The sequence below is a fragment of the Chaetomium tenue genome (genome assembly GCF_020726465.1).
Source record: "Chaetomium tenue strain MPI-SDFR-AT-0079 chromosome Unknown F5144scaffold_4, whole genome shotgun sequence".
NCBI lineage: Eukaryota > Fungi > Ascomycota > Sordariomycetes > Sordariales > Chaetomiaceae > Chaetomium > Chaetomium tenue.
This window is the reverse complement of record NW_027117332.1, coordinates 565489-592206: the sequence shown is the minus strand read 5'-3', so window position 1 is coordinate 592206 and position 26718 is coordinate 565489. Positions and strand designations below refer to the sequence as shown.

At 54.7% G+C, this 26718-nt stretch overlaps 7 protein-coding genes across 7 annotated transcripts; 3 read left to right on the top strand and 4 right to left on the bottom strand.

Moving 5' to 3' along the window:
• Positions 1–156: 156 nt before the first annotated feature.
• Positions 157–1966, bottom strand: F5144DRAFT_216551 (uncharacterized protein). The gene is made up of 4 exons (XM_066783105.1): positions 1576–1966; positions 1384–1507; positions 1160–1325; positions 157–1111 (listed from the first exon to the last, which is right to left on the bottom strand). Exons 1-4 carry the CDS (start codon positions 1806–1808, stop codon positions 171–173), a joined length of 1464 nt encoding a protein of 487 aa, XP_066642540.1. The 5' UTR covers positions 1809–1966; the 3' UTR covers positions 157–170.
• Positions 1967–4408: 2442 nt separating this feature from the next.
• F5144DRAFT_216528 (uncharacterized protein) lies at positions 4409–7984 on the top strand. The gene is made up of 6 exons (XM_066783104.1): positions 4409–5679; positions 5731–5898; positions 5957–6935; positions 6994–7072; positions 7126–7436; positions 7498–7984. The coding sequence occupies exons 1-6, from the start codon at positions 4634–4636 to the stop codon at positions 7843–7845; spliced, it is 2931 nt and encodes a 976-aa protein (XP_066642539.1). The 5' UTR covers positions 4409–4633; the 3' UTR covers positions 7846–7984.
• Positions 7985–8676: 692 nt separating this feature from the next.
• On the top strand, positions 8677–10727 carry F5144DRAFT_547516 (uncharacterized protein; the record flags this gene model as incomplete). Its single annotated transcript, XM_066787476.1, has 3 exons — positions 8677–8779; positions 8851–10112; positions 10170–10727. 3 exons carry the CDS (start codon positions 8677–8679, stop codon positions 10725–10727), a joined length of 1923 nt encoding a protein of 640 aa, XP_066642538.1.
• Positions 10728–11830: 1103 nt separating this feature from the next.
• On the bottom strand, positions 11831–13977 carry F5144DRAFT_216323 (uncharacterized protein). The gene is made up of 2 exons (XM_066783102.1): positions 13654–13977; positions 11831–13541 (listed from the first exon to the last, which is right to left on the bottom strand). The coding sequence occupies exons 1-2, from the start codon at positions 13788–13790 to the stop codon at positions 11945–11947; spliced, it is 1734 nt and encodes a 577-aa protein (XP_066642537.1). The 5' UTR covers positions 13791–13977; the 3' UTR covers positions 11831–11944.
• Positions 13978–18406: 4429 nt separating this feature from the next.
• F5144DRAFT_602222 (ribose 5-phosphate isomerase A-domain-containing protein) lies at positions 18407–19234 on the bottom strand (the record flags this gene model as incomplete). Its single annotated transcript, XM_066791188.1, has 1 exon — positions 18407–19234. One exon carries the CDS (start codon positions 19232–19234, stop codon positions 18407–18409), a length of 828 nt encoding a protein of 275 aa, XP_066642536.1.
• Positions 19235–19739: 505 nt separating this feature from the next.
• On the bottom strand, positions 19740–22449 carry F5144DRAFT_648016 (major facilitator superfamily domain-containing protein; the record flags this gene model as incomplete). The annotated part of the gene is made up of 12 exons (XM_066792942.1): positions 19740–20348; positions 20405–20533; positions 20595–20774; positions 20835–20971; positions 21025–21144; positions 21237–21247; positions 21287–21310; positions 21380–21553; positions 21623–21840; positions 21902–22092; positions 22151–22206; positions 22267–22449. The coding sequence occupies 12 exons, from the start codon at positions 22447–22449 to the stop codon at positions 20134–20136; spliced, it is 1638 nt and encodes a 545-aa protein (XP_066642535.1). The 3' UTR covers positions 19740–20133.
• Positions 22450–23908: 1459 nt separating this feature from the next.
• F5144DRAFT_570934 (uncharacterized protein) lies at positions 23909–25527 on the top strand. Its single transcript, XM_066788804.1, has 4 exons — positions 23909–24300; positions 24354–24695; positions 24754–25128; positions 25177–25527. Exons 1-4 carry the CDS (start codon positions 24096–24098, stop codon positions 25332–25334), a joined length of 1080 nt encoding a protein of 359 aa, XP_066642534.1. The 5' UTR covers positions 23909–24095; the 3' UTR covers positions 25335–25527.
• The last annotated feature ends 1191 nt before the right edge of the window (positions 25528–26718 follow it).

Here is a 26718-nt window from a genome sequence, read left to right as displayed (position 1 = left end):
CACATGACATGAACTTGAGTTGAGGGAAGCTTGGCTCTGGTACTGGGAATTTATGGGGCATCATCATGAAATTACATGCGTATTATTACGCCACCAACGCCACCCAAACCAGTTTCTTACAGGCGCTTTCCTTCCATTTTTAAACCTCGCAGACATATCAACAGTGTTAGTTAGTTACTCGCCGTATTGACTTGGTCCGTAGCCTTCAACTTCCCCTGGAGATATCCCTTTAGGCTCTCAAAAATCAAGGGATCGCTACCTTCGCGCCAGTGCAGACTGATACATGTTTCCGTCTTACCAACCACGACTCCGACTTCGAATCCGAGCCGGCACTCCTTTGGCCTAGTCGACGGAAGAGTGCAGGTATCACCCTGGCCCCGTTCTCGTTCTTGAAGTCTTTTCCTTCTCCAAGCCCTGCTCCACACGTTTTCCGCCGTTCTCCCTAGCCCTTTCGCCGCTCCCTGTTCCCATTCCCAAGACATCAGTTCCAGGTCTCCCATGATCTTCTGGATCTTAGCGATCACCGGATCGACCGGTTCGTCAGCCGGCAGCACGAGTAAGTCCGTTGTCACAGAGGATGGTAGGATCTTTTTCCAATAGCTCGCCTTCATCCCGCGTGCCACATGCTCTGCCGGTCGCATCTGCCCGAAACTCCATCCAAGCGCCCACCGGCGCGTTTTATTACCCTGCACAAACTCGGTAACGGCATAATTGTCGATACCGTGCTCACGGAGCTGCTCTACGAGAGCATCAAGGCTAGTAAGCTTTCCGAACATTGACGTGTACCATTGGATCCGGCTCCTCAATGCCAGCGATTCGCGCAGCAGCCGGCCGACGTGAGCCACCTCGCCACCATCGCAAACCATCTCCACCGGTGCACCGGTGCAAGCAGACATTGGCGGCCGCGCCTTCTTCTTTGCTGACGATACCATGTCGTCCTCTGAGGTGTAAAATGGCGGGTTCATCATGACAAAATCGATGGACTGGATACCCGCCTCGTCGAGCGGTATCAGGGAATCATCTGGCTTCCGCTCCAAGAGCCGAACCAGGTCTTCTAAGCCGTTAAGCTGGATGTTTTTTCTTGCAAAGCTCAAGTTCTTCATATCGATGTCTGACGTGTGTCAATGCTGGAGCTCTTTGAACGGTACGAGAAGCCCACCTGTTGCCACGAAATGCCATGGCCGCTGAGCAGTGCCGAGCAGTGGGTAGATGCAGCTTGCGCCGGTGCCAACATCGAGCCCGCACAACTTCCGGCCAGGCTGCTCGTATGAGGTTGTATCCATTAAATCTTTTAGCCACAAGATATAATTGTGACGGTTTGGGACCTGACTCTGTGTTAGCCAACATGCCATTAACCGGTATGTTAGTTAAAAGGCGCCAAACTGGAGGGCACAGCCTGTCCTCTGGGAGGTCCAGCTTCAAGCCAAAATCGAGTCCCAAAAGTGTCCTTGTCAGCTGCATGGTAGCCTTTGGGTCGCTGAAGTCTAGCTGCCCGTTATCTTGGAGGCTGAAATTATGTCAGCTTCCAGATTCCAACGGCAGGTTGAACAAAAAGAACAGTGGGCAAATACTTACGCTGCAGCAAAATGAGCGTCTCGCCTTGCAAGACGCCTGAAATCTGGTTCGGAGGCATACAGGTGCCGAAAGTAGTCATCGGCGGCTACCCCAGCCTCCAGACGGCCGGGCTGACCGGGATTCGGCCGATCGCGTTGAGGTCTGTCGGCGGGTAGTCCGAGTCCGCAGTCGGCTCCGGCTCGGCCGTCCATCTCTGCCGCATCGTCCGGTGCCTTCCTCTTTGTGCCTGCCATTACAACGTCTCCCGGCTTGTCCCTTTATTTCCGCACCAGCCACAAGGCATTTTTGAGCTTAACTGTTGTTGCTTTTTTCATGGAAGGAACGTCCTCGTCGAGGGATGTATTCCAGGGTCTGGTCACGTGTGACTTCCAAGCCCTCCCCGCCAGTTTTTGTTTTCTCCCATCCTAGCCCTCTCCTTCCAACCCGCAGTTCAAATGCACCTACCTGACCTTAGATACTTCCGTAAAGCGCGATTCTTAAAATTTCTCCCCTTTTTCCTTCACTCTCACGAAGGCCAACGACCAAAGGTGCTGATCCTAGGGGTACATGCATGCAACCCCGAGAAAGGTTGGCCTGTCCACCCCGACTTCAATCTTTGGCTGATCCCATCCCTTGGTTGCAAAGCCGCCTGCAAGCGCCAGTGGGTGCCAACAGGCCTCACACAGCGACCATGCCACCACGCAGGGGCTGTTGCGGCCGGAAAAGCTGCATGGCATTTATCTACAGAAATTTACCCGTCTTATCTGGGAGACTGACGGGTGGCCACACTAGCGACACGCAGGCACACAGCAACGCGTCTTCCGCCGTGCGCACCACCTCTCGCTGGTGTGGCCTGGATCACGAGCCGGCGAGCTCCATCGAGGGAGACATTTTAAACACGGTTTTGGCACCCAAGTGCCTATTGTCTGCCGACCTTGGGCACCGGGTCCGGCCTCTGTTTCCTCGCGTGTATTCTCCCGAAATACACTTCAGCGCGTCATCAGTCAACAACTGTATGTACTGTGTACATCTATCTGCAGACACCCACGAAAATGCTCGACGCCTCGTGATACCCCTGCAACTTCCCATGTGCACTCTCTTTCCGAAACACGCACGAAGCCTCAACATGCAGGAATAGTCTTCATGTTTCGGACCTCCTCAAGCCAGACTCTCATGCAAAGGTGCTGGAATCTTGTCTTTTGTCGCCTCGGCTGAACAGAACAACCCTCGGTGCAGTAAATACCCCGAGCAGGACTAGCAAAACTTCTGAAGAACCATTCCTACCCACCCAGTTTATCGGCTACCTTCCGCATTAGAAACTCGCATGCCATGTCACATAATGGTGAGGGAGCCCTCCTGTTTAGGTAGCCTTGCACGCCTTGCACGCCTTACGCTGCCTGGTCCCGAATGGCCCCACGGGCCTCATGATTGGAGCACCGTGATGCGTCTGCAATTCCAGCTCAGCGTCTGCTCAACTCGGCTTGGTCGTCGTGGTTGGTCAACAAACTTCCAGGTCAACCAACCAGGCTTTCCCATATGTACCACGCTTGAGAGGCATCCCTCCACGAAGCAAGGGTAGGGCGCCACAAAGAGCCGAATATCGAACCTGGTGCGAAGGCAACCCACGAACCGGAAATGCACACTGCTGCCTCGGTAACTCCCGATAGGTAAACTCGCTGCCGCAAGTGAGGCTTCCCATCGCGTGCCAACCCCGCAGTGTTAGCCAACGATGACCTGCAGTTCCCAGCGTCAATGTTATACTTACTCATCGGGGCCTGCTTGTGCTGCGCTCTCTTTAACCATGCTTCCACAAACAACCCGGCCAGGCCGTGAGTGGTAGCTTCATAAGCCAGTACCAGGACACCAACCCAAGGCCCAGACGGCAGGCGGGCGGTTGCCTGTGCTCTCATGCAGCTCGCTGTCCAGTCAAACAAACAAGGCTACCACAGTGGTCGAGACTGGGGTGCATTCTGCGGCTCACCCTTGCAGGGTGCAGTTGGGCGGAACTCCAAACACCAGTTCGCGTTCCTGGCGGGAAGGGTACTTACATGCATGGCAGTTCCATTCATTCCAGATTCTTGATGTTCCGAGATGCTACACTCCCTTCCCGCCACATTCACCCACTGAATGACATTACGAAAATCGCCAACGGTATTAGCTTGACGGCATTTGTTTCCCAATATTGCTCTAGCACTCTCCTTTTCCCCGCTCTTTGGTGACTCGAACCCTGACAGAACCCGCTTCTCGCCCCCGAGACAGCCAGCGAGTGAGTTGACGAAGCGGAGAAGCCCGCACAAATAGCCAGAACCAACCCGGCGGAACGTCGCCTCGTGGTCCGATCCCAACAGTTTGGAGAACCTGGGAGCTGAGAAAGAAGTGGCGCGCATCCTTGTCGACTTGGCAATTTCCTGCTCTTAACCAACGTCACTCTACAACCATCCCACTCCATCTCACCGACTTCGACGTCCCCACGTGCGACCCATTCCTCGACATCTCCTCTACCACCAACAGTTTTTCCCAGTAGTTCTATATAAGAGACACGCCGGAGCGTGATACAGTGAGTGCGGTCTATTTTCCCTGAGTGGAAGCTGATGTCCCTTTTTTGTATATACATGTCATTGAACCCATCGAACAACCATCGAACTTCCCCAGTTCTCACATAACTATCGTCTCAAGTTTCGTCGGATGCAGCTCTTTCCCACCTTCGCACACCCTTTTCAGTGCCACTTTTTTCTCTTTGAGTTTATCTTCCAACTCTCCACCAACAACCACCCTAGCGTCTGCTGACCACATGCAAGCCTCCGGCACATCACCATCTGTACCCGGCTTACTTCCCCGGTTATCACGCTGCTGCATACTAGGCCTCCCTCAGCCGGCCACGTTGCTGTATGGTCGTCGCACAGCATTTTGAAACCTTTGTTACCTTTTAAACTTGCTGCCAACCTGCCCAAAATCTCCCCCGCGTTTCTCATCAGCACCATCGACCCCGCAACCAGTAAACTACCTTAAAGCTCAGCAACCCGCCACAAGCTCTCCAGAAAAGTCTACGTTCTAGCAACCTCCTATCACATTCACAGCCATGGACACTGAGGACAAGTCTGTTACCGATGTGCGCGAGGGGAATCCCACGGCCCCAGTGAAGACCGACGACCCTAAAGCGCCGGCCGAAGGCGGTGCCAAGACAGTGGAAGGCGAAACCACGACCAACGACAGGTCTGAGGCCAAGAAGAAATCCATCAAAGGGAAGCGCTCCAAGAAACACTCCAAGCGCAAATCGAAGTCCAAAAAGGCCGTGTCGCCCGAGTCTTCGTCTGGCTCCGATAGCGATGACGATGATGATGACGGTGGAACTTCTTCCTCCTCATCTTCGGACGACGACCAGTCCGAAACAGAAGCCCCAAGGAAGAACCGGGTGGCTAAGAAGCGCCAGGAACCCCAGAAACCCAAAAAGAAGGCGCGCGCAAAGAAACATGGCAAGGCTTCTTCCCGGGTGGCAGAGTCCGAGTCAGATTCCGATTCCGATTCTTTGGACAGCGACGGAAGTGGCAGTTCAGACGACGACGAAAATCAGAAAACCCAAGCCAGCCTAACGCAGCAACTCCAACAACTTATTCTGCTGCAGCAGCAACAGCAGCAGCAGCAAGGCGGCGGTTCGTACGGGTACCCATCAGGTCACAGTAACGCCGTCCCCCCTCCCATCTACGACACTGGACTCCGGCGTAGCCCCCCGAGGCCTCGCCGTGGGGGGGTACGCTCCTCTGGGCGAGCAGCCCTCAACCTCGGTGGGGTTGACCCCAACCTGCTCTTGGACGCCAACCAGTCGAATGACAAGAAGAAGCGGCAGAAAGCAACAAAGCTGGACTACAAGCGCGTTGACCAGGTGTGGGACGATGCAATCCACAACTACAAACTCCAGGACACGGCCGAAGGAAAAGTTGACGCGCAGTACGAAGAGTTCATCTTTCATGTCCGCCGGACTTTCGATTGGGAAGGAAAGTACAAAGCTACCGTCGTTGACATCAAAAGCAAGTTGCTTCGAGAGTGCCTACAGGATGTCATAGGGGACATAAAGGGCGTCAGCTTGGTTGACGACACGCCCAAGCTCGACCCTAACATGCTCTTCCTGTAAGTTTGAGCGCGAAATACCCTGTATTCCCACACTCATATGAGCCGCAGGTACCTCGAGGATCTCCGTAAGCACTTGAAGGAGCTAAAGAAGGCAAAGGCGACCAAGGGCGACAAGCAGGAGCGCAAGAAGGAACAAAAGCGCATTGAGCAAAAGCGCCAACATCTGAGAGTGCTCGTCAAGTACATCAACAAAGACTATGCCGATATAAAGAATAGGTATGCAGTTTTAGCCTTGCCCAACCTTCTTTTCGGCGCTCACTAATATCTCTTGTAGTCTCTACCCCATGCTGGAGAACGGGCTGATTACCTTTGACCTTCTTTGGGCCTTGTGGAAGCCCAATACACTGGCGTATACGACCACATACGGCTCGCACGATGAACCCCGCGTCTTCAAAGTGGAAATGGCAGAAAAGCATCACGGCCTCATGAAAGGCGACTACTACTACCTCGAGGGCAAGTACTTTGAGTATGACGGGAAGCAGTACGGGTTCGGGAACGTCGCCGAGGAGATCGGTGATTTCCGCGGTGCGCGCAAGATCACCGGGCTCGCATGCTACCCCCTCAAGTACCACAAGAACGAAGCACAGCTGCGCAAGGACCTGATCGAGCGTGGCAGGAAATTCGTATCGCTGGGCGGGGTGCACTACAAGAGCCACCAGGGCATGGCCTACTACAAAAAGAAGAAGTCCATCATCAAGGTCAACATCAACGGTCGCATCATGGTGGATCCCAGCATTCACCGGCGCATCAACCCCAACTATCCAATCTCCCTTGTACGGCCAAAGGACCATGACCTCCTCTCCGACGATGAGGACTCGGACAGCGAATCTGGTTGCTGCGGATGCGACTCGGATGATGAGGGTAATGGGAGCAGCGGCGGCGAGAAGCTCAAGTATGTCACCAAGGCGTACAAAGACGGGAAGGGCAAGGTGCAGATCATACGCGCGCCCAAATCCGACGATGAAGACGATATCGCAGGAGAGAAACTCGACAATGTGGCCGCCAAGGGCGAGGATGCATCGCAGGAGGACGACCAGGGCACAGCGACGCCTTCATCAGACGGCACCAAAACCAAGCCAGTGCCCGAGTTCAGCGACGAAGAGTACCTAATCGCGTCCCCGGTCGTGCTTGGGTTCGCCTTTGCCGAGAAGCTGTGGTTAGAGTTCACCGTCTCGGGGGTTAAAGAAATTCAGTGGAACGAGACGGCGTACGAGTCGTTGGTTCTGGAGCCAAAGACGAAGGATATCGTCAAGGTACGTTCATCGACAACCCCTCTTCCCTTGTGCGTAGCATCTCTAATCGGGAAAATAGGCACTCGTTGAGTCTCACAAGTACCATGCCGCCGAGAGCATTGATGACGTTATCCAGGGCAAGGGCAAGGGGCTTGTTGGTACGTCGAAACGCCTACTTACCTAGTACAGTTCACCACTGACTTCTTGACAGCTGTCCTCCATGGGCCTCCTGGCACGGGCAAGACATTGACCGCGGAAGGTATTTCGGAGCTACTCAAATGCCCCCTATACATGGCGTCGGCCGGTGAACTGGGCACCGACTCCCGGTACCTGGAGAGCGAGCTCCAGAAGATACTAGATATCTGTCACGCATGGGGCGCGATTCTCCTCTTGGACGAGGCCGATGTTTTCTTGGAGAAGCGCAACATGCACGACATCCACCGTAATGCCCTCGTCAGCATCTTCCTCCGACAGCTCGAGTACTTCCAGGGCATCTTGTTTCTGACCACAAATCGGGTCGAGGTAAGCACAAACCGGCGCTGGCGAAAGAAAGGATATCCGTATACTGATTCATGTCTGGTAGACCTTTGACGACGCTTTCCAGTCCCGCATCCATATCGCCTTGCGGTACGACAGCCTCGACCACCGAGCTAAGAAAGCCATCTTCAAGATCTTTATCGAGCGCGTGCGGGTGCTTGAGAAGATCAACTTGATGCCCTTCACCGAGGAGGACTACACGGCGCTGGCACGGCACGAGCTCAACGGGCGACAGATCAAGAACACGGTGCGTACAGCGCAGGCACTGGCCGTCAACAAGGGCGAGCCCCTCGCGATGACGCACATTCGGCAGGTGTTGGATGTACAGACCAACTTTGAGCGCGATCTCAAGGGCGGCCCTGGGTACCAGGATGCCATGAGGAGCTATTTCTGAAGCTCCCGATCCTCGATCTTAACCCTCTTAGCTTTCGTTTTCCTACACAAGTTCATTACGCCCATCGCTCTGCAAATTGGGATTTCGTGTTTTGGCTGGCGAGTCTCTGAGGCTCCCCTCATTGCGGGGTTTGCATCAGACAGGGGATTCTTATAGGTATTTTCTTTCCTTGAGCGTCTCACTGCTTATACGAATATTTTTCCCGTGCTTCCTACAATCATCTCGGGATATCTTGGGCTTTGTATAATAAAGGAGACGGCTGTGACCCGGGCATTGCAATGGGAATGGGTAACATTAACCTTCCTCAGTTGGTTCATTCCCCTCATGCTGCCACCCTGCCACCTGTTGGCGCCCCGCAGGGCTGGGCCACTGATTCCAGGTTTGCAAGCGATGTGGCCCAGCCAAACCAGCCATTTCCGGGACTAGCTAGCCCACTAGCAATTTAACCTAGTTTATCAGCTGCATCTCGTTAAGAAGTAATCGCCATGTGATAAGCCCCCACCATCAGCGACGTCATCTGATTCCAATGGCAGCTGAAACCCCGAGGTCTCGTTGGCCCGGTTTGGGACACCAACAACGCTAACGCAGTGAACGGCGCGATAGACGAGGAGATGGCGCAGGGAAAGAGTCGTCCCTCCGGGAGCCCTTTATCCTCTTCTTCTCCCCCAACCCATCTCCCAGTCTCCCCATTGATCTCTCGATCGCTGGAACCAATCTCCCTGGTTGCCAAGCCCGACCAATTCGGGGCTCCACCACCCGCTCAAGAAGTTTCTTGACGACGGGCAGCAAAGCACCGAGCCGGTCACGTCGCGAGACTGACAAACCGCCAAAATGCCTGGACCGGCATGGAGCCGCTTTCTCGGCTGGGATCGGCACACAAGCCGAGGACACCATGATCGCAACAGCAGCTGGTGGGATGAGTCCAGACAACGGCGTGCGTGCAACCCAATGGCTATTTTTTACCAATTGACTGTTCTAGAGGCTAACCGTGTATGTGCCCACCAGTTCTCCCGAGCTATCGCGACGACTCCATTCAATCGGCAATTCCAGCCGAGAACGTCACCGAGGTCGCCCTCCGTATCCGCCACTTGATCGAGGAGTGCGTGCCCTGCGAGCTCAAGGAAAACCATATCACGTCCCCGCACAGCAAGGTTATCACCTCCAAGGTGATCAAGGCTACTAAGGAGGCAGGTGGCCGCGAGCATGGTGCCTGTGTGGTGTTTTGCCTGCTGGTCAACAAGCGCTGGTGGCGCCACCAGGCACTGATTGAGTTGTGGGATGCCGACCTCCACTATCTCCGGGCCACTGCCTGCGAGGTCATCGCCAAGAAGATCATCGAATCCGAGGAGGATTCCGAGTACTTGTTGCACTCGGTTCTGCTCAAGCGGTACTCCATCCTAGTCGATGGCCACGCGACCCACCCCGTCAATGTCATCGAGAAAGCGGTCGACCTCCACGCCCTGCGCGTCATCGGGTCCTCGGGCTATCAAAAATGCATCAACTTCCTCTGGCGCGGGTGGCTGGTCCAGGATGAGAACGATCCGGCCACCTTCGTGGACTACAAGGACCGGGACAACACGTCTTACGTTGCCCATCTGGATCCAGACCGCATGCGCGCTCCCATGTATCAGAATGCCACCCAGATGCTCATGTCATTCGCCTACCTCGGCCTCTACACCGTTGCCATGAACACGGTGAACGAGGACGGGGGCATCGACGCTGTCGAAGTTCTTCTCTATCTCTTCACTCTCGGCTTCATCTGCAACGAAATTGCCAAGCTCTGGAAAGCGGGCTATCGCATCCTAAACTTCTGGAACGCATTCAACTCGATGCTGTACAGTCTGCTGATCACCAGCTTTGTGCTGCGCTGCATCGCGCTGAGCCACCCTCAGGGCGATCCCGACGGGCTGCGACACCACTACAGCACCCTGAGCTACAGCTTCCTGGCCGTGAGCGCTCCCATGTTCTGGGCAAGGCTGCTGCTCTATCTCGATAGCTACCGCTTCTTTGGCGCCATGCTAGTCGTACTCAAGGTCATGATGAAGGAGTCTATCATTTTCTTTGCGCTGCTGGCCTTCATCATCGTTGGGTTCTTACAGGCATTTATAGGACTTGACTATGCTGATGATAGGGTTGTTGAGGATATCCTCTTCATCATTCAATCCATGGCCAATGCTGTGATGCAGTCTCCCGACTTCAGTGGCTTTGAGAGGTTTCAGCCGCCGTTTGGCCTGATCTTGTACTACTGCTTTACTTTTGTGGTTATGGTACGTATAGTCACCACAGCCTCCTTTTTATCCTCGGTTTACTGACACCGTCAACAGGTCGTTCTCCTCAATATCTTGATCGCGCTGTACAACTCGGCCTATGAAGACATATACGACAACGCTAACGACGAGTACCTCGCCATTTTCGCTCAGAAAACCATGACCTTTGTCCGCGCCCCGGACGAAAACGTTTTCATTGCACCCTTCAACCTGATCGAGATCTTTGGGCTTGTCCTCTTGCTCGAGTGGTGGATGGACAAGAAGACGTACGAGCACATCAACGACATCGTCATGGGCATTATCTACTCGCCCCTGCTCCTCGTATCGGCATACTTTGAGATGCGCTGGGCTCAGGACATCCGCACGAACCGTGCCCGCGGCGATGCCGACGACGATACTATTGAGGAGTGGGAGCAAATGGTCGGGCAGTTCGACTTCGAATCGGATGGCTGGAAGAAGCAGGTCGACTCCGCCAAGAGTAACCTCGAGGAGGACCCTGCGGTATCTGAGGTCAGAAGGCTGAGGGAGGAGGTAGAGCAGCTGAAGGAGATGATCGTGTCTTTGCACAAGGCCGTGGCCGAGAACAAGCCTAAGACCGAGACCACCGAGAGCTAAGCATAACAGTTGCGCTACGCTCTGCGTGGCTAGCGGTCTGCGAGCTGGCGAGCTCAGTGGGCTGGAAACAATACCCGTAACTACTTTGCAGCTGGAGTTCGGCGTCTGTTGAGCGGGTGGAGGCTCGCCTTGAGGAAGGGGGCGGAGCGTGGGGTCAGTTATTACGAATGCTTAGGTATAAGCAAACTAATTAGTGAAAAGACTTGCTTCCCTGGCTCTGAAATGAGGCTGTTCACGCATACCGGTGATAACAGCGATGGTATCTACAACAATGGTCTACTCTAGTGTGTGGTGATAGTCTCATGGGGGGCTTAACAGCTGGACTGGTAACGTGCAGCCCAAGCTCAACACAACACGCACTTGTAATCACATTCAAAAACCAATGGCAGCCCCATCCAAAACAAACAGCAAGAAAAAACAAGGTCTGGGCACCCCCATCCATCATATTCTCGAGGAGTGAGCTGCGAATCACAACTTGGCAATCTGGGGCAAAAACCTTAATTCTGATCAGGGGTCTGATCAGCGAGGAGCACGATCTGACGGGCCGGCCCGCCCCTACATCACCGGGGTAGAAAAAGGAGCCGAGGTGTTGGACAAGACCTCCAAGCACGGTCACCTTTCCAGATTGCTCAAGCAAGCGGGAACAGGAACATCCAAGCGATCAAATCACCCTCAAGTAGGGTTAAACAATATTGTTGCCGATCTCACCTCCTCGTACATGTCGATGAAGGCGTTTACATACCTAACTAGAACCATGCCGCACCGTATGTCCTTGAGCGCCCCTTCCCGTCAACCCACAGATAGCCAGCGCTCCGAAACTCCTTCCTTGACACAAACCCCAAGCAAATTGGTGCCCATCTTCCCTCCAACAGGAATAGGGCCGCCATACTGAGATATACCCACCCAGGTCCCACGAACAAAAAAAACAATGGAAAGGTAATGTTACAGGTACATGCAGTACCACGCGAGCGCCCGAAGCCAGGCCACATTGTTCCGCGTCAGCGTTTCCTTCCCCCAATAGCCCATGGCCATTATGATACAAGGCCCGAAAGCAACTGATCTGAGAAAAAAATAAAAGGATGGCGAATTAATGAAGTATGAAAGGATGATGACCCATGAAACCGCGCCGCGATCTAACTAGGCGGACTTGGGCATGGTCAACCGATCAATCCATTGGACGCCGGAGAAGCCATGACGAGAGAAAGCAGAGGGGAGACTCACACTCCGCCTCCCATGAATGCGGCCAGGTCATCAAGCTCCAGCAGCTGCCTCTCAAACGCCGCACAAAGCTCGATGGCTGACATGTCAACATCCGGGCCGGGCTGTGGGGGCTGGGGGAGGCCGCTGACGGACGTCGACGACATGGCACCAGGGGAGTCTACCTTGGGCGCAAGGCTAGAGGGCGGAGGGCTAGCCGTGGCGGGAGTCGAAGCGCCAGCAGATCCACCATTAATCGTGGTGATCCCGGGTCGTCTCGGGGCGGGAGGCTCGCTATCTCGGCCCTCCATGCTGGCAGGAGGCGGAGGATGTGGTACAGGCGGGATAGCCTGGTCATAGTCCATGGGATCAGGGTTCGTGTCAGCCTGACTAATAATGTCGTCCTTGACTGAAGGCGAGACACGATGGGCCTGTTTGCTATCCTCGCGCGATTCGTGGATGTCGCGGGAAACATTATTCACCTCGCGCAGGACCTTTGTCATGACAGAGAGATGACGTTGCCAAGGGAGGACCAGCGGCCAAGACTCAGACCCCTCCTGGCAGAGTCTCAGGCTGTCGCGGACGATGTTCCCAGCCGACTCGATGACGTCGGGCGGTGCGAGTCCCTTGAGGGTAAGGTAGGCGACAGTTGAACCCGCGGTGAAGGCGGAGAAGAGCATAAAGATCGGGAAGCAGAGAATGCTATCCTTATCCGCCCCGGTCTCCAGTGCGAGAAGCGAGTGGATGATGCTATGCGACGCGGCAAAAATGCGATCGACTGCCTCCCCGTGAGTATGAGAAGACAAGCGCCAGGCATCAATGGAGAAGTTCTCGTCCGTAACGGCCTGGAGAATTCGGCGCCGGTTGACAAAAATGGTGCCGCAGTTGAGAAGGGCGTGGATCATCGCGTATGTGTAGCCGCTACCCATGGTGATGTGCAGGGTGATTTGCCCAGGTTTGTCGGCGAAATGCAACGGCAGTGACAGGCGGATCGCATCGATCTCGTGCTCCAGGTCCACGCACTGAGCCTCGGAAAACGTCTCGAGACTAGTCGTAGTCATCATCTCCACGACATTGCGCCAAGCCTTGGTTGCCAACACGATGTGACCAAACTCGCCCACTTCGGCGCGAGGGCCGTTGGCGTCTGACATGCCCAGCGGCGAGGCTTCATTCAGGGTGCGGACATAAACCGGGCTCCCAAAGTGATAGTTCATATCGAGGCATGGGAGCGATACATCCTTGACGTCATGCGACGACAGAGCTGGGTGGCGGCCAGGGCTGCTGGTGAGGAAGCAGTCGAGAATGTAAATAAGCCAGAGGGTGCGTCGGAATGACTCGTCCTGAAGGAACTGGTCGGGCTCGGGCTGTTGGAGGTGGGTGTGGACAACCCGGTACATCTGTGCCATACGGGCAGCCTGACCGAGGTAGACGTAGGCACGCACGGCATTGCGGCAGCCCCACTCGTGGACGACAAGCAAGCAGAGGGCTTGGATATCCGCAAGGCTGGGTTGGTCCATGGCCTGCATGATGAGGCCAATGGTCTTGCTAGCGAAGTGTTCAGCGGCGGATGAACCACCGCCATGGGCCCCATACCGACGAATCATGGCTGGAGAATGCCTGTATCCCATGTTAGAATCGAATCACCAATTCAAAACGCCAAGTGGGCCGGGAGTCCCGGATGGCGGCTCCACACCCAGCCGGCAGAGTCGGGAACGGCGACGGCACTCACCGAGCAGCGGTCGTCAGCAATGCATTAACCATGGTGGGGTCCATGGAAGCATTCTTGAGCTGTTGAAGGAAAGACGGCTTGTGGAAAGCCACGCATGCTGGCAACGTCTTTGAGATGACGCGCTCGCCCTCTTGCATCAGCTCCGGTGTAAGTCTGTGAGGACATGGTTGTTAGCCCAGGTTGAAGAACATCATGAGTGCTCTCGAGCCCTCGTAAAATACGGCAAGTCCATCGGAAAGAAAGCAGCACAAACCCCCAAAGATCATGAGCTAAACGCCGTGATGGGTATGGGGATGTGTGAGGATACGGAGATTGTGGCTGCGTGCCAAGGCCAAGACAATCGGGGTGAGACGGGAAGTTGTGCACGGAGCAAAGGAAAATTGCGTGTGCCGGTTTGGGAAATGAGGCCCGGGTGGGGAAAATTGGAGCTGCCTGGCCCTCCGGAGCCAACGCTAAAAATTGAGGAACTCGGAGGGTGGAGGTCGCCCGGGCGCGGAAGAAAAAAGGCGCTGCTAACGGAGCCACCGGAAATCGAGGGGAATGCGCGAGGTGGGCACAAGAAACCACACGCCCACCCATAAAAAAAAAGATTGTGTAATGCGTGCAGTCGCGGGAGATACAAGGAAAGGAAGATGAGACATACTTTTCGGTCGTCGTTGAGACGTGGCGTGACACGCTTGAGGGCGGAGGCGCCTGACGGTCGCCCGATGTGCTAGAGACGGTCCGCTCGCTGGGTAGGGACTCGCGAGCCCGCTGCTGGACGCGTGCCGGTGATACTCCATGGCCGCCGTGACTCATGGACTCGGAGGGCAGATAACATTCGTGCATGCCTTTTGCGCAATTCTTGCACGGTGATCGGCCGTTCTCGTAGACGCATTTGGTCTTGCCTTTCCGACAGCGCACACAGGCGCCGCCGGCACGAAGGGCTGTCGATCGCACGACCGACGCCATGGTTGATGATGGCTGGTTTGTGATCAGGCTCACTGGGTGCTGTGGGTGGGCTGATGAAACCAGGACGCGTCTCGCAAGCGAGAAGGTGTTGCGGGTTGGTTTTATGTGATGGACGCGGGGCACCGGAAAGACCGACAATGCCGGAGGAAAATCAAGTGAGGTCCGGAGCTGCGCCGGAGTCGAAAACTCGATGGGCCGATGCAGCACAAAGGGAAAAGTGATCTTATTGGAATCCGGGATGCGAGCCGGTAAAAGGCCTTTCGGTGCGGAGGGTGAGTCGGTCGCGGAGAGGAGAGAAGGGGGAAGGGAAGGCGAGGGCAGGAAGGACGGGGGGAGCGATGGGGTAAAAAGGGCTCGGGCGGATCTGTAACCTCAGGAAGCGAGGAAGGGAGGCGGCGGCAGCGCTCGCAGAAAAGAGGCCACAGTCGGGCGGATCGGCTGATGGTGCCGGGGGTGCTGAGGGAGACGGGGAGAAAGTGGGGACAATTGATGGAAACCACCATGAGCAACGAGTGCCCCTAGCATCGGCCGCCACAGCCCGGCGCCCGGTAGACAAGATCGCGATCCACTAAGCTAAGTCACCCGCAGACCTCTACTCCGTCATACAACATCATCGAGTCATCGTCTCGTCTCAACTCGTGAATACAAAAGGCTAGTTAGTGAATGGCTCTGACTCGGCGCTCTGGACCCGCCGACTTGTTTGCTTTGTTCCCCTCCGTGGCGCGACACCGAGACACGGATGCCTCAGCCCACCAAGCCCGGCGCGAACAAAGCCGCTGATCGGTACACAACCCGAGACGGCGACGGGCTGGGAACCATGCATTTCATATCGGCCCACAGGTTAAGGCTACTCCATGCCATATCTATCCTGACTCGTAGTTTTGCACGCGGCACCGCTTGCATGTTCTGGTTGCCCTTGGGGAGACAATTGACAAACAATAAGACGGGCAAGCGTTCGAAGGCCGCCTGCCCGGCCGGATCTTCAGCTGCAGCCAATGGTAAGCTGCGCGGCAAGCGGCAGAGGAGCAGGCTTCCGTGCGTGGAAGGCAACTGACGACGACTCTCAATCCGCGACACCGCACCCGAGCTGCCCTTGAGCGCCCGCGGTGCCTCCCGCCCAAGCAACACGGCGCTTTCCTTTGGCCTCCGGGCTGAATGCGGGTCCCTCTGGGAGGGAGCCCCACATACAGTCCGGACGCTCGTGCCCTAATTCACATACGCCACAAATCTATGATCTCATTCGCGCCTCATCGACAAATTCGGACGCGCCCTAGCATCGTATGTTCGCGCTATTGCATTCTTCGGACGGGCATAGTCCAAGTTCCGGACCGCAATGGTGAACAGTCGCGGGCGTCACGCGCAGGAATGCTACGTCAGGCCAAAGTGGGGCCGTGTTCCGGCTTGGGCCGTCCCAAAGTGAGAGTTCCCATTGCCATCCCCGTTCAGTCCTACGCCTCCCTCGTCAAAACTGAGGGACGTATTATACTGTTAACAAGCGAGGTGGCAAAGCAGTAGTTTTTCTCGAGGTGGCTGCGCCTCGCGACGAACCAATCTCCAGGCCGGCCGACGCCCAACAACTTTACCGCTCCCGAACCCTCCAATCCGCTCTCGGACTCCTCGGCCGCCAGGCTTTCCGACGCCGGTTGCTGCGCATCCACTTCCCTCCGCGACCGCGGGAGTACATGTACAGGCATCATAATGCGGAAAATTAAAACCAGCGTGCTGCCGAACATGCCTCGCATACAGAGAACCTAGTTAAAACAACATTCGCACAATCTAGGGCAAAGTCTGCGCGAAAATAGAAAGCGGCAACCGCCCAGGGCAGCAATCTCCGGGTGCGAAGTCCGCCAGTCACGATTGGCACCAGAAAAAATCATCGGGGGACACAGCACCCTCGGGAGCGGGTGGGGTCGCCGGAGATGCAGGACGCACACCACCCACCATGGGCGGGTTGCTTCCGTGGGTGGAACTCAGTTGTAGGGGCTCGGTCTGGCCCCTTGCCCCAAAGACCTACTCTCCGTCACGCCGGCCGCCTTCTGATGAGCGGCCTCCGCATCATGCACATTGTCACCATCCAACCCACCTCGGCTAACGAATGGTTGCGGAAGGTAAATACAAAGACGGATTATTGGTCTTTGCACGCACTCGTGGATCCGGCTGTCTGGGTGGGATCTCTCCGCTCCGGGAAGATCGCGCAGTGTTCTCAATCTGACAGTGCACTCCGGACGGTCACTCCCTTTCCGGCCCACGCCATTTCCGAGTCCTAACGCCATTGCCATGAGGTCGGTATAAAGGGCCTACAATCGACACGGTTATTTCGGATAGTGCAGGCACGGTTTTTTATCTTGAATGATGGCTTTCATCTTGGACGGCGCTCTGTTCTTCGTCCGCGACCCATCCAAAACACCTCACCGGGCGACCGAGCGCAACGCCTGGCCTTAGCGCCCGCCCCCGCGCCGCGATCAGGCAAAATGGTGGCCCCCCGAGACTGGAGAACGCACCATTAATAACCACAGTTTAAAAGAAACACCAAAATTGAAGGGGAATGAAATTAGAATCGCGGCCGCCAAAGCGCCCGATCATACGGAGTATATACATACTTGTAGGCCCTTATGGACTCAAAACATATATGCACATCCTGGCGTCTTTCTACTAACACCACTTCTTCCCCGTTTCTGAGACCACCAGCTGCGTCGTCCACACTCGTCCTGGTTCACCGGGAGCCTTGGTTTAATTTTGACTGCCGTCACCTGTGCTGCCGAAAGTCTGATTCAGGGAGAAACAAACTCAGCGGCGGCAGCTCCGCCCCCACTTCGGTCGGCTGTTCGGTGGGCGACCCACAGGAACGGCCACTTCAAATCGTCCGCGAGGATGGAAGAAGGCAAGAAGGGTGAAAACACCGGCACTTTAAGTGCGGCAGACACCAAAGTAGTATTTTGGCCTACAACGAAATTAGGATTAGGGCAGTAGAAATCCGTTGTTTCTCAATATTGTCCCCCGCTCCCCCAACGCACCGAGTAGATGTCTACTTAGTAGGTAACGGTCTTTCTTCGTTTCTGCCTCGCTTGACCCGGTCTCCAACGCGGGTTGACCTATTTCTGGTCCGCGCTTTCCTTAGCTAAAAAAGGAAAGGTTAAGTGCATCCGTCATCTATCGGAAATGCAATCCGTCTTGTGGGGCGCTTGTGAAAGATGAATCAGATCGGAGCGGGCCCACCACAGTCGGCGACCCTCGAACACCCGAACCATGACCAGGCTCAAGAGCGCTGACCCAAGGACGGGAGTTTGTTAAACATCTCCTGGGCGTAAATTTACAGTAACGACAACTCAAGGAGTGAGGAGTGAAACTATAGGGTCAAGTATTCTAGGTAAGGGGCAGCGGAAGAACAACAACACCCACCCACCATAGCGTATATCCCGGCATTCGCCGCTCCCGGGCGGCATCGAACCGTCCTCCGGATCCAAAGACCGATAAGGTTCGGTGCCAATCATCCGACGGCGGATAATGGCGTACCAATGTCGCCTCCCCGGGTAATGCCATCAGACTCAAAACAAATGAAGACGATGGCGTCCGATTCTATACCCAGCATATAAAGTTCGCTTCAACGGGTCCGCAGAGACCACGGACAATAACTACAGCCTCTCCCACGGGGCCCGCGCCAGGCCCGGACGCAAAGTGCAAGTTCACAACTCCGTCCCCCCGAGCGGTCCTCCCGGCTAGTGCCGAAGTAATCCCTCCGGTAAACAGACATATAGCACAATCCCTGGGGCGTCCGTCTCCATTATAACCCAATTCGTTCCGTTCAAGACGACGGTGTCTTGACCTCAACCGAGCCATCGGCCATCCCAAAGTACGCAGCAACGGGCTTTTGTGCGCCGCTGGCAACCTGCAGCCCGTTCTTCCCGTAAAACAAGCCGATCTCAGCCACCCCGGGAATCTTGATCAACCCATCTGCCAGCGCGTCAACAGTCCAGGCGCCATCACTCCCGCGGTCGGCTTCGGTGTCCTTGGGGAGTAGAAGCGGTGCAAAGGGCGCATCGATAATCCACAAACCGTTGTCTGTGACGATGGCGCCAGCCTTTCCAGGTAAACCGGGGCGTATGCGGGGGGTTTGCGAGCCCATCCGCTGGAGTTCGTCGAGAACTCTCGGGGCAGCCATGGGGAGCACCTCGATAGGAATTCCTTTTTTCCATGCCATCCCCAGGCGTGGGGAAAGCTTGCGGAAGTCGGCGACGCAAACAAACTGCTTAGCGCTGGCGGCCACGATCTTCTCCTGCCACAAGCAAGCACCACCGCCTTTGATCAGATTCAGGTCGTCGTCCACCTCGTCGGCGCCGTCAAACGCAACATCCAGCTGCTGGCCAGCGGGCAGCTTGCTGATGTATTGCAGGGTCAGCCCAGCCGCCTCAATCAACTCCTCGGATTGAGAGCCTGTCGGGTAAAAGGCCATCTTGGACGTCGCCGCGGGTCCGAGCGCGGCAATCGCCTCGACCACGTAGACGACGGTGCTCCCGGAGCCAATGCCTATCCTGGTATACTCTGGGAGCAGGTGGTCCTTGACAGCCTGGTAGGCGGCGAGACGCTTCGACGTCTCGACCAGCTTAGCCTGCTCCTCTGCCGTGGTCGACATCCTGCGGGGATGTGCCGGTGTTGTTGTGCTTGCTGTTGTCTGGAAGCCGATAATAGACGGGATTAAGGTCGTCGGTGGTAGGTGGCTGAATGCGCTAGATGAAGAAATAACACCGGCCCGGGTGGAGAGCTGGACAGCGCTCCGGAAGAACGGAGGAGTGGGCTGAAAAGAAGGACGGCCGACAGCGGACGCAAGAAAGGCACGGTGGAGTCTGCGCATGAACGTGATATTTAGCCTCGCCGCTGGGCCTGCAATCCGCTTATTCATGAGCCCGGGCTTCCCGCTTGGTGTCTCTGTCAGCGGGAACAGTCCCCTTCCTGTCGCCGAGGACAGGAACCCGAAAACGTGTTTGGAAAGCTTCAGTCACGCCCCCACATGGCGGGGTAAAACCCATACACCCAACCCACCTGCAGTCAGTGAGAGTTGTGGAAGGGGCTGCCGAGGCTTGGGGTCACGTGGGACGCAAACCCAGTGCTCACGTTTGCACTCGGCCCAGTCGATAACCAAAGAAAGGAGGTACATGAACAGCAAATATATAGCACTGCACCCCAGTGCATAAACTCGCCGAGACACTGTTACCGAGGGCCTAGTCTCACAAACCAAGTCTTGTTCTTTTTCCTTCAACAACAACTACACAGCCACAAGATCCCGCAAAACGGCGTATCACAGTGAACTCGGCGGCCGATGTCCAACGTCTCGAATCTACAGCTCACGAAACTTCCATATATACACCAGCTTACTACCCTCTCTCAGCAAAATGTGTTTTTCTTGGTTTGAACTTCGAAACCTTGTCTCCCTTGACCTTCCTTTGCGGCCAGACACTCCCGAGTCCCGGGCCACTTGATGTTCTCCACTCGGCCCCTGAAGTGACTGCAATAACCCCCCCGTTTACCACTGGCCTAGTGCTGGAATCTAAAATCCAACCTTTTGTTACCCTCGTCGGTAGTAGTGGCCAGATATTCCAGCTTCTCTTCGGGGGTCATTGCGTTCCATTTTCCGTCCTTCTGCTTGTTCCGGAGCACGTAGTACGTCTTCACTAGACCGTACAGCACGATGTTCATACAAAGTATCCCGAGCAGCTGCCGGTTTCCGCGCTTGTAGTAAGGTGCGTCGTCTAGACCGCAGTCAGTCCCTGTATGTCAAAGCCCATCTGGAATTCTCTGCACATACCAGCTCTATACATGTTGGCAGCGATGACGGAGCTCGCTTGGACAAACATGTTATAGCATGCTGCAGATACGGTACGGGCTCGGACAGTGTTCGAATTGCGGGAGTTCCATCCAACTTGGATTGGGTGTGCTGGTATTTTCGTCGTCAGTCATCGTTGGGAGTAGCGTACGAGAGGGCCACAGCTCCTTACCATTGGGGTAGCTTAGTAGCAAGGTAGTTACCGCGTAGATTACCCATCTGTTTACGTTTGCCAGGTCGGCGGAGTTGAGGTAGATTAGGAACGGGAGAACCCATATCTGTCCCAAGCCAGCTACCAGCGTCAGCTGGCCCGAGACTTCGGCGAGGTAAGCTATTCCGAGCATGGTTATTACTATCAAGCGTTAGTATCATAGGCGCGTCGTAGCTGCTTGTCAAAATAACTGTTGCTTACTGTGGCCGACGGTGAGGGGCATCGTCAGCAAGTTGGTCTGGAAGGTGTCAAAGCCCAAACCCCGAAGGGTCAGGGTCAGATACTGATTCGGCGGTATCATAGGTATCTGAAATGTGAGCCCCAATATGTACAGTGGCCTACAAACACAGTTAGCTTTCACTTGGTTGGCTCCTCGCTTGGGTCCACCTACCAAAGATCGTAGTCCTTGAGACTTTGCCACAGGAGCCTAGGCGTGATGGGCTGGCGGTTATGCATGTCGCTCTTATTTGGGTCATCACGCAAGACCCGGTTCACGATAATCTTCTCCTCACTAGAAGGGGGCAGACTTAGTTAGCATGGCTTGGGTTTGAGCATAGAGGATAGTCATACCGCGCGCTGAACCACCCATTTTTACCGCGAAACTAGCTCGTAGTCTGGCATGGCCCAGCTGGCATTAGGAAAAAGGAAAGAACGCCAACAACCAGCGTCATTAAGCCCTGCTTGGGTGATTAACTGGGTCCAGGCGGCCTCCGTGGCAAGGGGCTACTGGGATCCGGTGTCCATACCTCTAGCAGAAACAACCACCTCCAGCCAGAGTGACCTTGGACGCCCCGCATATGCAAGATGCCATACGCAAGCAGGGACGATAAGATGTCAGCGATGCTCATGGCCGTCCAAAAGAAAGCCAGCCGTATAGTGAGCTCGTGGTGCTTGTAGAAGTACGAGAGGTACAAAATCACCTAGATTTCGTGTGTCAGTGTATCCTACTCCGTAAGGGATGAATCGGGGCGGAGGTGCCATGTGCTCACATCTGGAATGAAACCTCCCTGCAAGATCCCCAGCAAGCAGCGGCAGACGAGAAATGACGTGCGGCCGGACAGAAAGAACTGAAAACTCGCAACAAGGCTCCAGAGCGTCATCTGCGCCGGAATCCAGCGATCTGGCCCCACCCATTTGGATACTAGCTGGGACGGGAGCTCGGCGCAGAGAAAGGAGAGGCGAAAGACAGTGTTGCCGAGATTGTAATCTAAGAGCCTGATCAGCTAGACATCCAGCGCCCCGGCAACCCCGTCATGTCGTCGACTCACCATCGGTGGTCAACCCGAGGTCCGGAAGGAAATCATCCGTCAATGCCTGTCCCAGATTCGCTCTGTCCAGCTCGAGGGCCATAAACATGATGCAAGCCCATACCATGATTCGCAGGTCGATCTTGCGCAGCAGCTGATACTCCTCGCGCCAGGTCCACCGCTCGAGCGGATCAAAACGGTGGGTATTCTCCCTTCGGGTTGGGTATCCGTCAGAAATATTCCCACACCAAACAGATAATGATGCCTTACCATTTGGGTGGTGGCTGATATTGCTTTGCCGTTTCTGGGTCATCGAACACGCTGGCCTAGGCCTTAGTTAGCCACTTTCCGGCATCCTTTGTGAATTATCGACGAGGGAAGCTTACCTGAGTAGCAATAGCATCGGGATCATACGCTCTGGTCCTTTGAAACCAGAACCGCTTCGCTTGGAAGGCCTCCCCGAGAGCTGGAATTGTGTTGATAGACGTGGTTGAAATATCCGGGCCCGACTTGCTGTCTTGATTCCCGTCGTCCTTGGGAGGTTTCCCCCGGGTGAAAACAGTAGCCATTGGCGTCTACTAATTTTGTGGAAGCCCTGCGCGGGTTGGGGTAGTAATCAAAACCAGATTCCCAACTGCCGTGAAATCGATCTATTCGCCGGGGCACCCACAATGTTTCACAGAGCCACCGAGTGTTGGTATTTTATATGGCCCGGGCTGTACAACAGCAAGACGCACGCTCTTATCCGATGGGACGAACGTGGTTTCAGCCGAGGCCATTGCGTATACCGTCCGCATAATCACGTCTTTGGTGTATCGGGGCATTTGGCGTCGATTCGGACCTGCACTGCATGCAGGCGATATCTAAGATAATCCTGCCATAAGGACTTGACGTTCAGACACTTGCTGTTACCTCACGAAAGTACATATAGCGTAATGCCTAACACATGTATAATCAATGGACCTTTACTTGCCTGTTCTTTTCCTGCTTGGCGACTCATCGGTCCTGGGCACATTGGTCTGATGGGGACATATAGCAGAGTCACGGTGTATTTGGCTTCCAGACCGCCGTCTTCGCCGTCTCCTACTGACAATTCGGATCTCGGCACTCTGCCATGCTAATATCCCCCAGCAAGCCATGCATGAGTGGTGGTGACTTCGTGGTGGGGGGACCAGAATCCCGGGAGCAGGAAGAGTCGAGCCAAGAGCGGCACCCCCAACACAATGCCATGAGGTTGGAGTCGAGACCGAGAATGGAAAGCCGGAACCGCGACTTCACTCTCTGGCGTGGTGGAGATGATCCACGCCAAGGTCAGGATTAGGGGGGTGGAATGGCGTGATGAAACGTACTCGACCAAACGACTAACATGACTTTCTGTAGCTGGCCGCCCCGCAGCTGGAGATATACCATTGACCAATGATAATTTGCTGTGATTCCAATGTCGATGGCGGCATACCTGGCCATCCTAGCGCCATATCCAGCCGATAGGCCAACGGCGCCGGCTAGCAGCAAGATGCATTATTTCCGCAATCACCGCCGTCGGTACCAGGCGCGAAAGCGAAACCGAGTGATGGAAGTCCACTCGGAATACAAGGCGTCAATCAAACCGTTACGGAACCCGTGGCGTGGGGGCTTGAGCTTGCGTCATCCTCTAGTCGATCTTGAAAGATGCCGTCCTCGGGAAAATAACCCCGTGTTGTGCCGGGTGTCACAACCACGTTGCTAGTTTCTCCTCACAATGTGCTACACTAGCCGGTTAGGGTACAGGATTACACGGGATGGTGTTTTGTTGTGCCCATCCAGTAGTTGATGCTGGGATGTCCACCGTTTCCACTTGGAATAGCGAGGATGGCGGAATACATGTCCGTGAACTCGCCATTGCATCAAGAATGCCCATTCAATGGTCGGCCATACGCCTCTCCACACTGCTTGCCATTCTTCAAGGTTCATTGCAACATCGAGGGGGTGACGCGGGGTGGAGAGATAGCCATTGGCAATAGGAAAGAATGTGTTACGTTACCTAAATAACATAAACCCATCACGTTAACTGGAGAGTGTCCTTGTGGTTCGTCGGTGTATAAAGACACCGGCATCCCGCCCCTTGAACGAGTATCAGAGCACAACCAGGCGGGCCTTTCATCCTTTTTCAAAGCCAAGTTTTGCATTCCTCTTCCATACATCCCGTGTCCCCTTCTGACTGGCTTACATCAACAACATGGCCCCATCAGCAATCAACGTCGACATTCCGGTGGTCACCAAAAGCGTGACCCGCGAGCCTCTCAAGCTCTCAGGGGCGCTCGATTCCTATGAATCATTCGATGTTACGCCCGTCATTGGTCGAGAGTTTCCCACGGCCAATCTGAACGAGTGGCTCACGGCGCCCAACTCGGACGAGTTGCTCAGGGACCTCGCCATCACCAGTGAGTTTTCCGTATGTTTGACGGATTAAGGACAAGGCAACTAACAAACACAGTCTCCCAGCGTGGCGTCGTGTTCTTCCGCGCCCAGGATGGCTTAACCAACGAGCTCCAGAAGCAGCTTATCCTGCGGCTTGGAGAGCTGGCCGGTCGACCTGCCACGTCAGGGCTCCATATCCACCCTATCCTCAACTCCGAGCGCGAGCTGGGTGGGAATGACCCCGAGATTAGCACCATCAGCTCAATTCAGAACAAGAAGTTTTATTCCAAGACAGTGCCAGACGCGCTCAGCCCCAAGAAGCAGAGCAGTGCCCAGTGGCACAGTGACATTGCATTCGAACCTGTACCGGCTGATTACACGTCCCTGCGGCTGGTGGAACTACCTAGCACCGGAGGAGGTGAGTGATAAGCCATGGTTGCTATGCTAGATGGTGATGGCTGACATACTGCCGAAAGACACGCTGTGGGCTTCTGGCTACGAGATCTACGACCGCATCAGCGAACCGTACCAAAAGTTCCTCGAAGGTCTTACCGCCACGTTTGAGCAACCTCATTTCCGGAAGGTGGCAGAAGATGCAGGGTTTCAGCTCTACGACAAGCCACGGGGCGCTCCTGAAAACGTTGGTAGCGAGCTGAAGGCCATCCACCCCGTCGTGCGCACCAACCCCGTCACGGGCTGGAAGAGTATCTTCCCGGTTGGCGGCCATGTCAAGCATATCAACGGCCTAACTGAAGAGGAGAGCTCCAAGCTCCTCAGTTGGTTCCTGGACCTGGTCTACAAGAACCACGACTTGCAGGTCCGCCTTAAGTGGAAGAACCCAAATGACATTGGTGAGTCCCCTTAGATTGGATACAGGTGGCAGTAGCTGACATGCGAAGCTATTTGGGATAACCGTTCCGTTTTCCACACCGCCACATTTGACTACGTGGAAGGCAACTACGGTGAGCGGTTTGGGAACCGAGCAGTGGGTTTGGGCGAGCGACCGTACCTTGACCCCAACAGCACCTCGCGGAGAGCTGCAGCGAGTAACGCTTGATGGTAGCAAATGGCCTACTTGAGATTGTTCAAAGATATGGTTCTGAATTCTGTTCCAGCTACTTTCCATACGTGATCGTGTAAAAACATATAACCTACTTTGACTTGAGCGAGCTTGAAGACTACTTACTGTATGTAAGACTAGATAAGGAAAGTAAAATGTAGTTCCAAGTAATAGCGAGAACTGTATAGCCTCCTGAGGGTAATAATAATAGTATTAGTATCATTATTTAGATAATCTAATAAACGTAAAGGGAATGTATAAATATAGCCATTAGATAATAAACCTATAGAAAGGAATATAGTGAATATATAATTGAAATAAAATTATAGAAGATAATATAAATCTAAATAAAAGTAAATTAAAAGGTATTACTATATAGAGTTTAAATTATACATATAAGTATATCTTTTTCTTCCTACTATAGTCTTATTATATTAGGTTTAGGTTCTCCTTTAAAGTAGACTTATAATAATTTTAAACTAAGATAGATTATTAACATTTCAATATATCTTATACTATTCCTATATCATTATTAACTTTTTTCATAATAGAAGACCTTAAATATTATTATTATTATTATTCCTACACCGCTATGCCCTTGGGCTCGCCGGTCCAACTATCTAGCTAGTTGTACAGGAAAACCGTCCTGGTTTCCCAGTCGGATTAAAAACCTGTACCGATGTTACCTTGGCCCGTCTCTTCAGAATTCGTCGTGCTACGGTTGAAGGGAGCCTACCCAGCTCCCTGCATTCCGACATCCTGACCGTCCGCCTCCAAGGTATCCGCGGCCTCTGGAGTCGTAACCCCTAGGCCTCCAACACCGTCTCCTCGGTCTCCGGTCAGATCCGTATCGACCTTCCTCGCAAAGGTCAGCTTTCCTTGCCTCGAACTCCTTGCAGCCTCCTCCTGGGCTATGAGAAAGCCGGGGGGTCGGCCCCGTGGTCTCTTCCTTTTTCCGGCTTCTTGGAAGCCATCGTCGGCCTCCTCTAGGGTGGACGCACCCCGGAATGTGACGCTCCGCATCCTCGGTAGTAGTCTCTCTTGCTGCTGTTGTGTTTGTTGCTGCAAAGCAAGCTCAAAGGTTCGAGGCCGGAAATGGTATGCCTCCCTCGCCGCACCCCGGGCCTTCACTGCTTCCGGGCACCACCGTACCCAGGCCGGGTGCTTCCCTGAGCAGCACGGACAAAAGTATGGAATCTCGTTGCCGTGGGTTGGGCATTGGGCTTCCCCCGCCCTCCCGCCTCCCCCATGGGCCGCTGTGCCGCAGCGCGGGCACAGCGCAGACTTCTTGCAGAACCGTTGGGTGTGACCCCATTTCCAGCACCTATAGCACTGGGTAGCCTGCAGCGCAGACCAGTACGGCTCGCAGTTGAGCATCTGG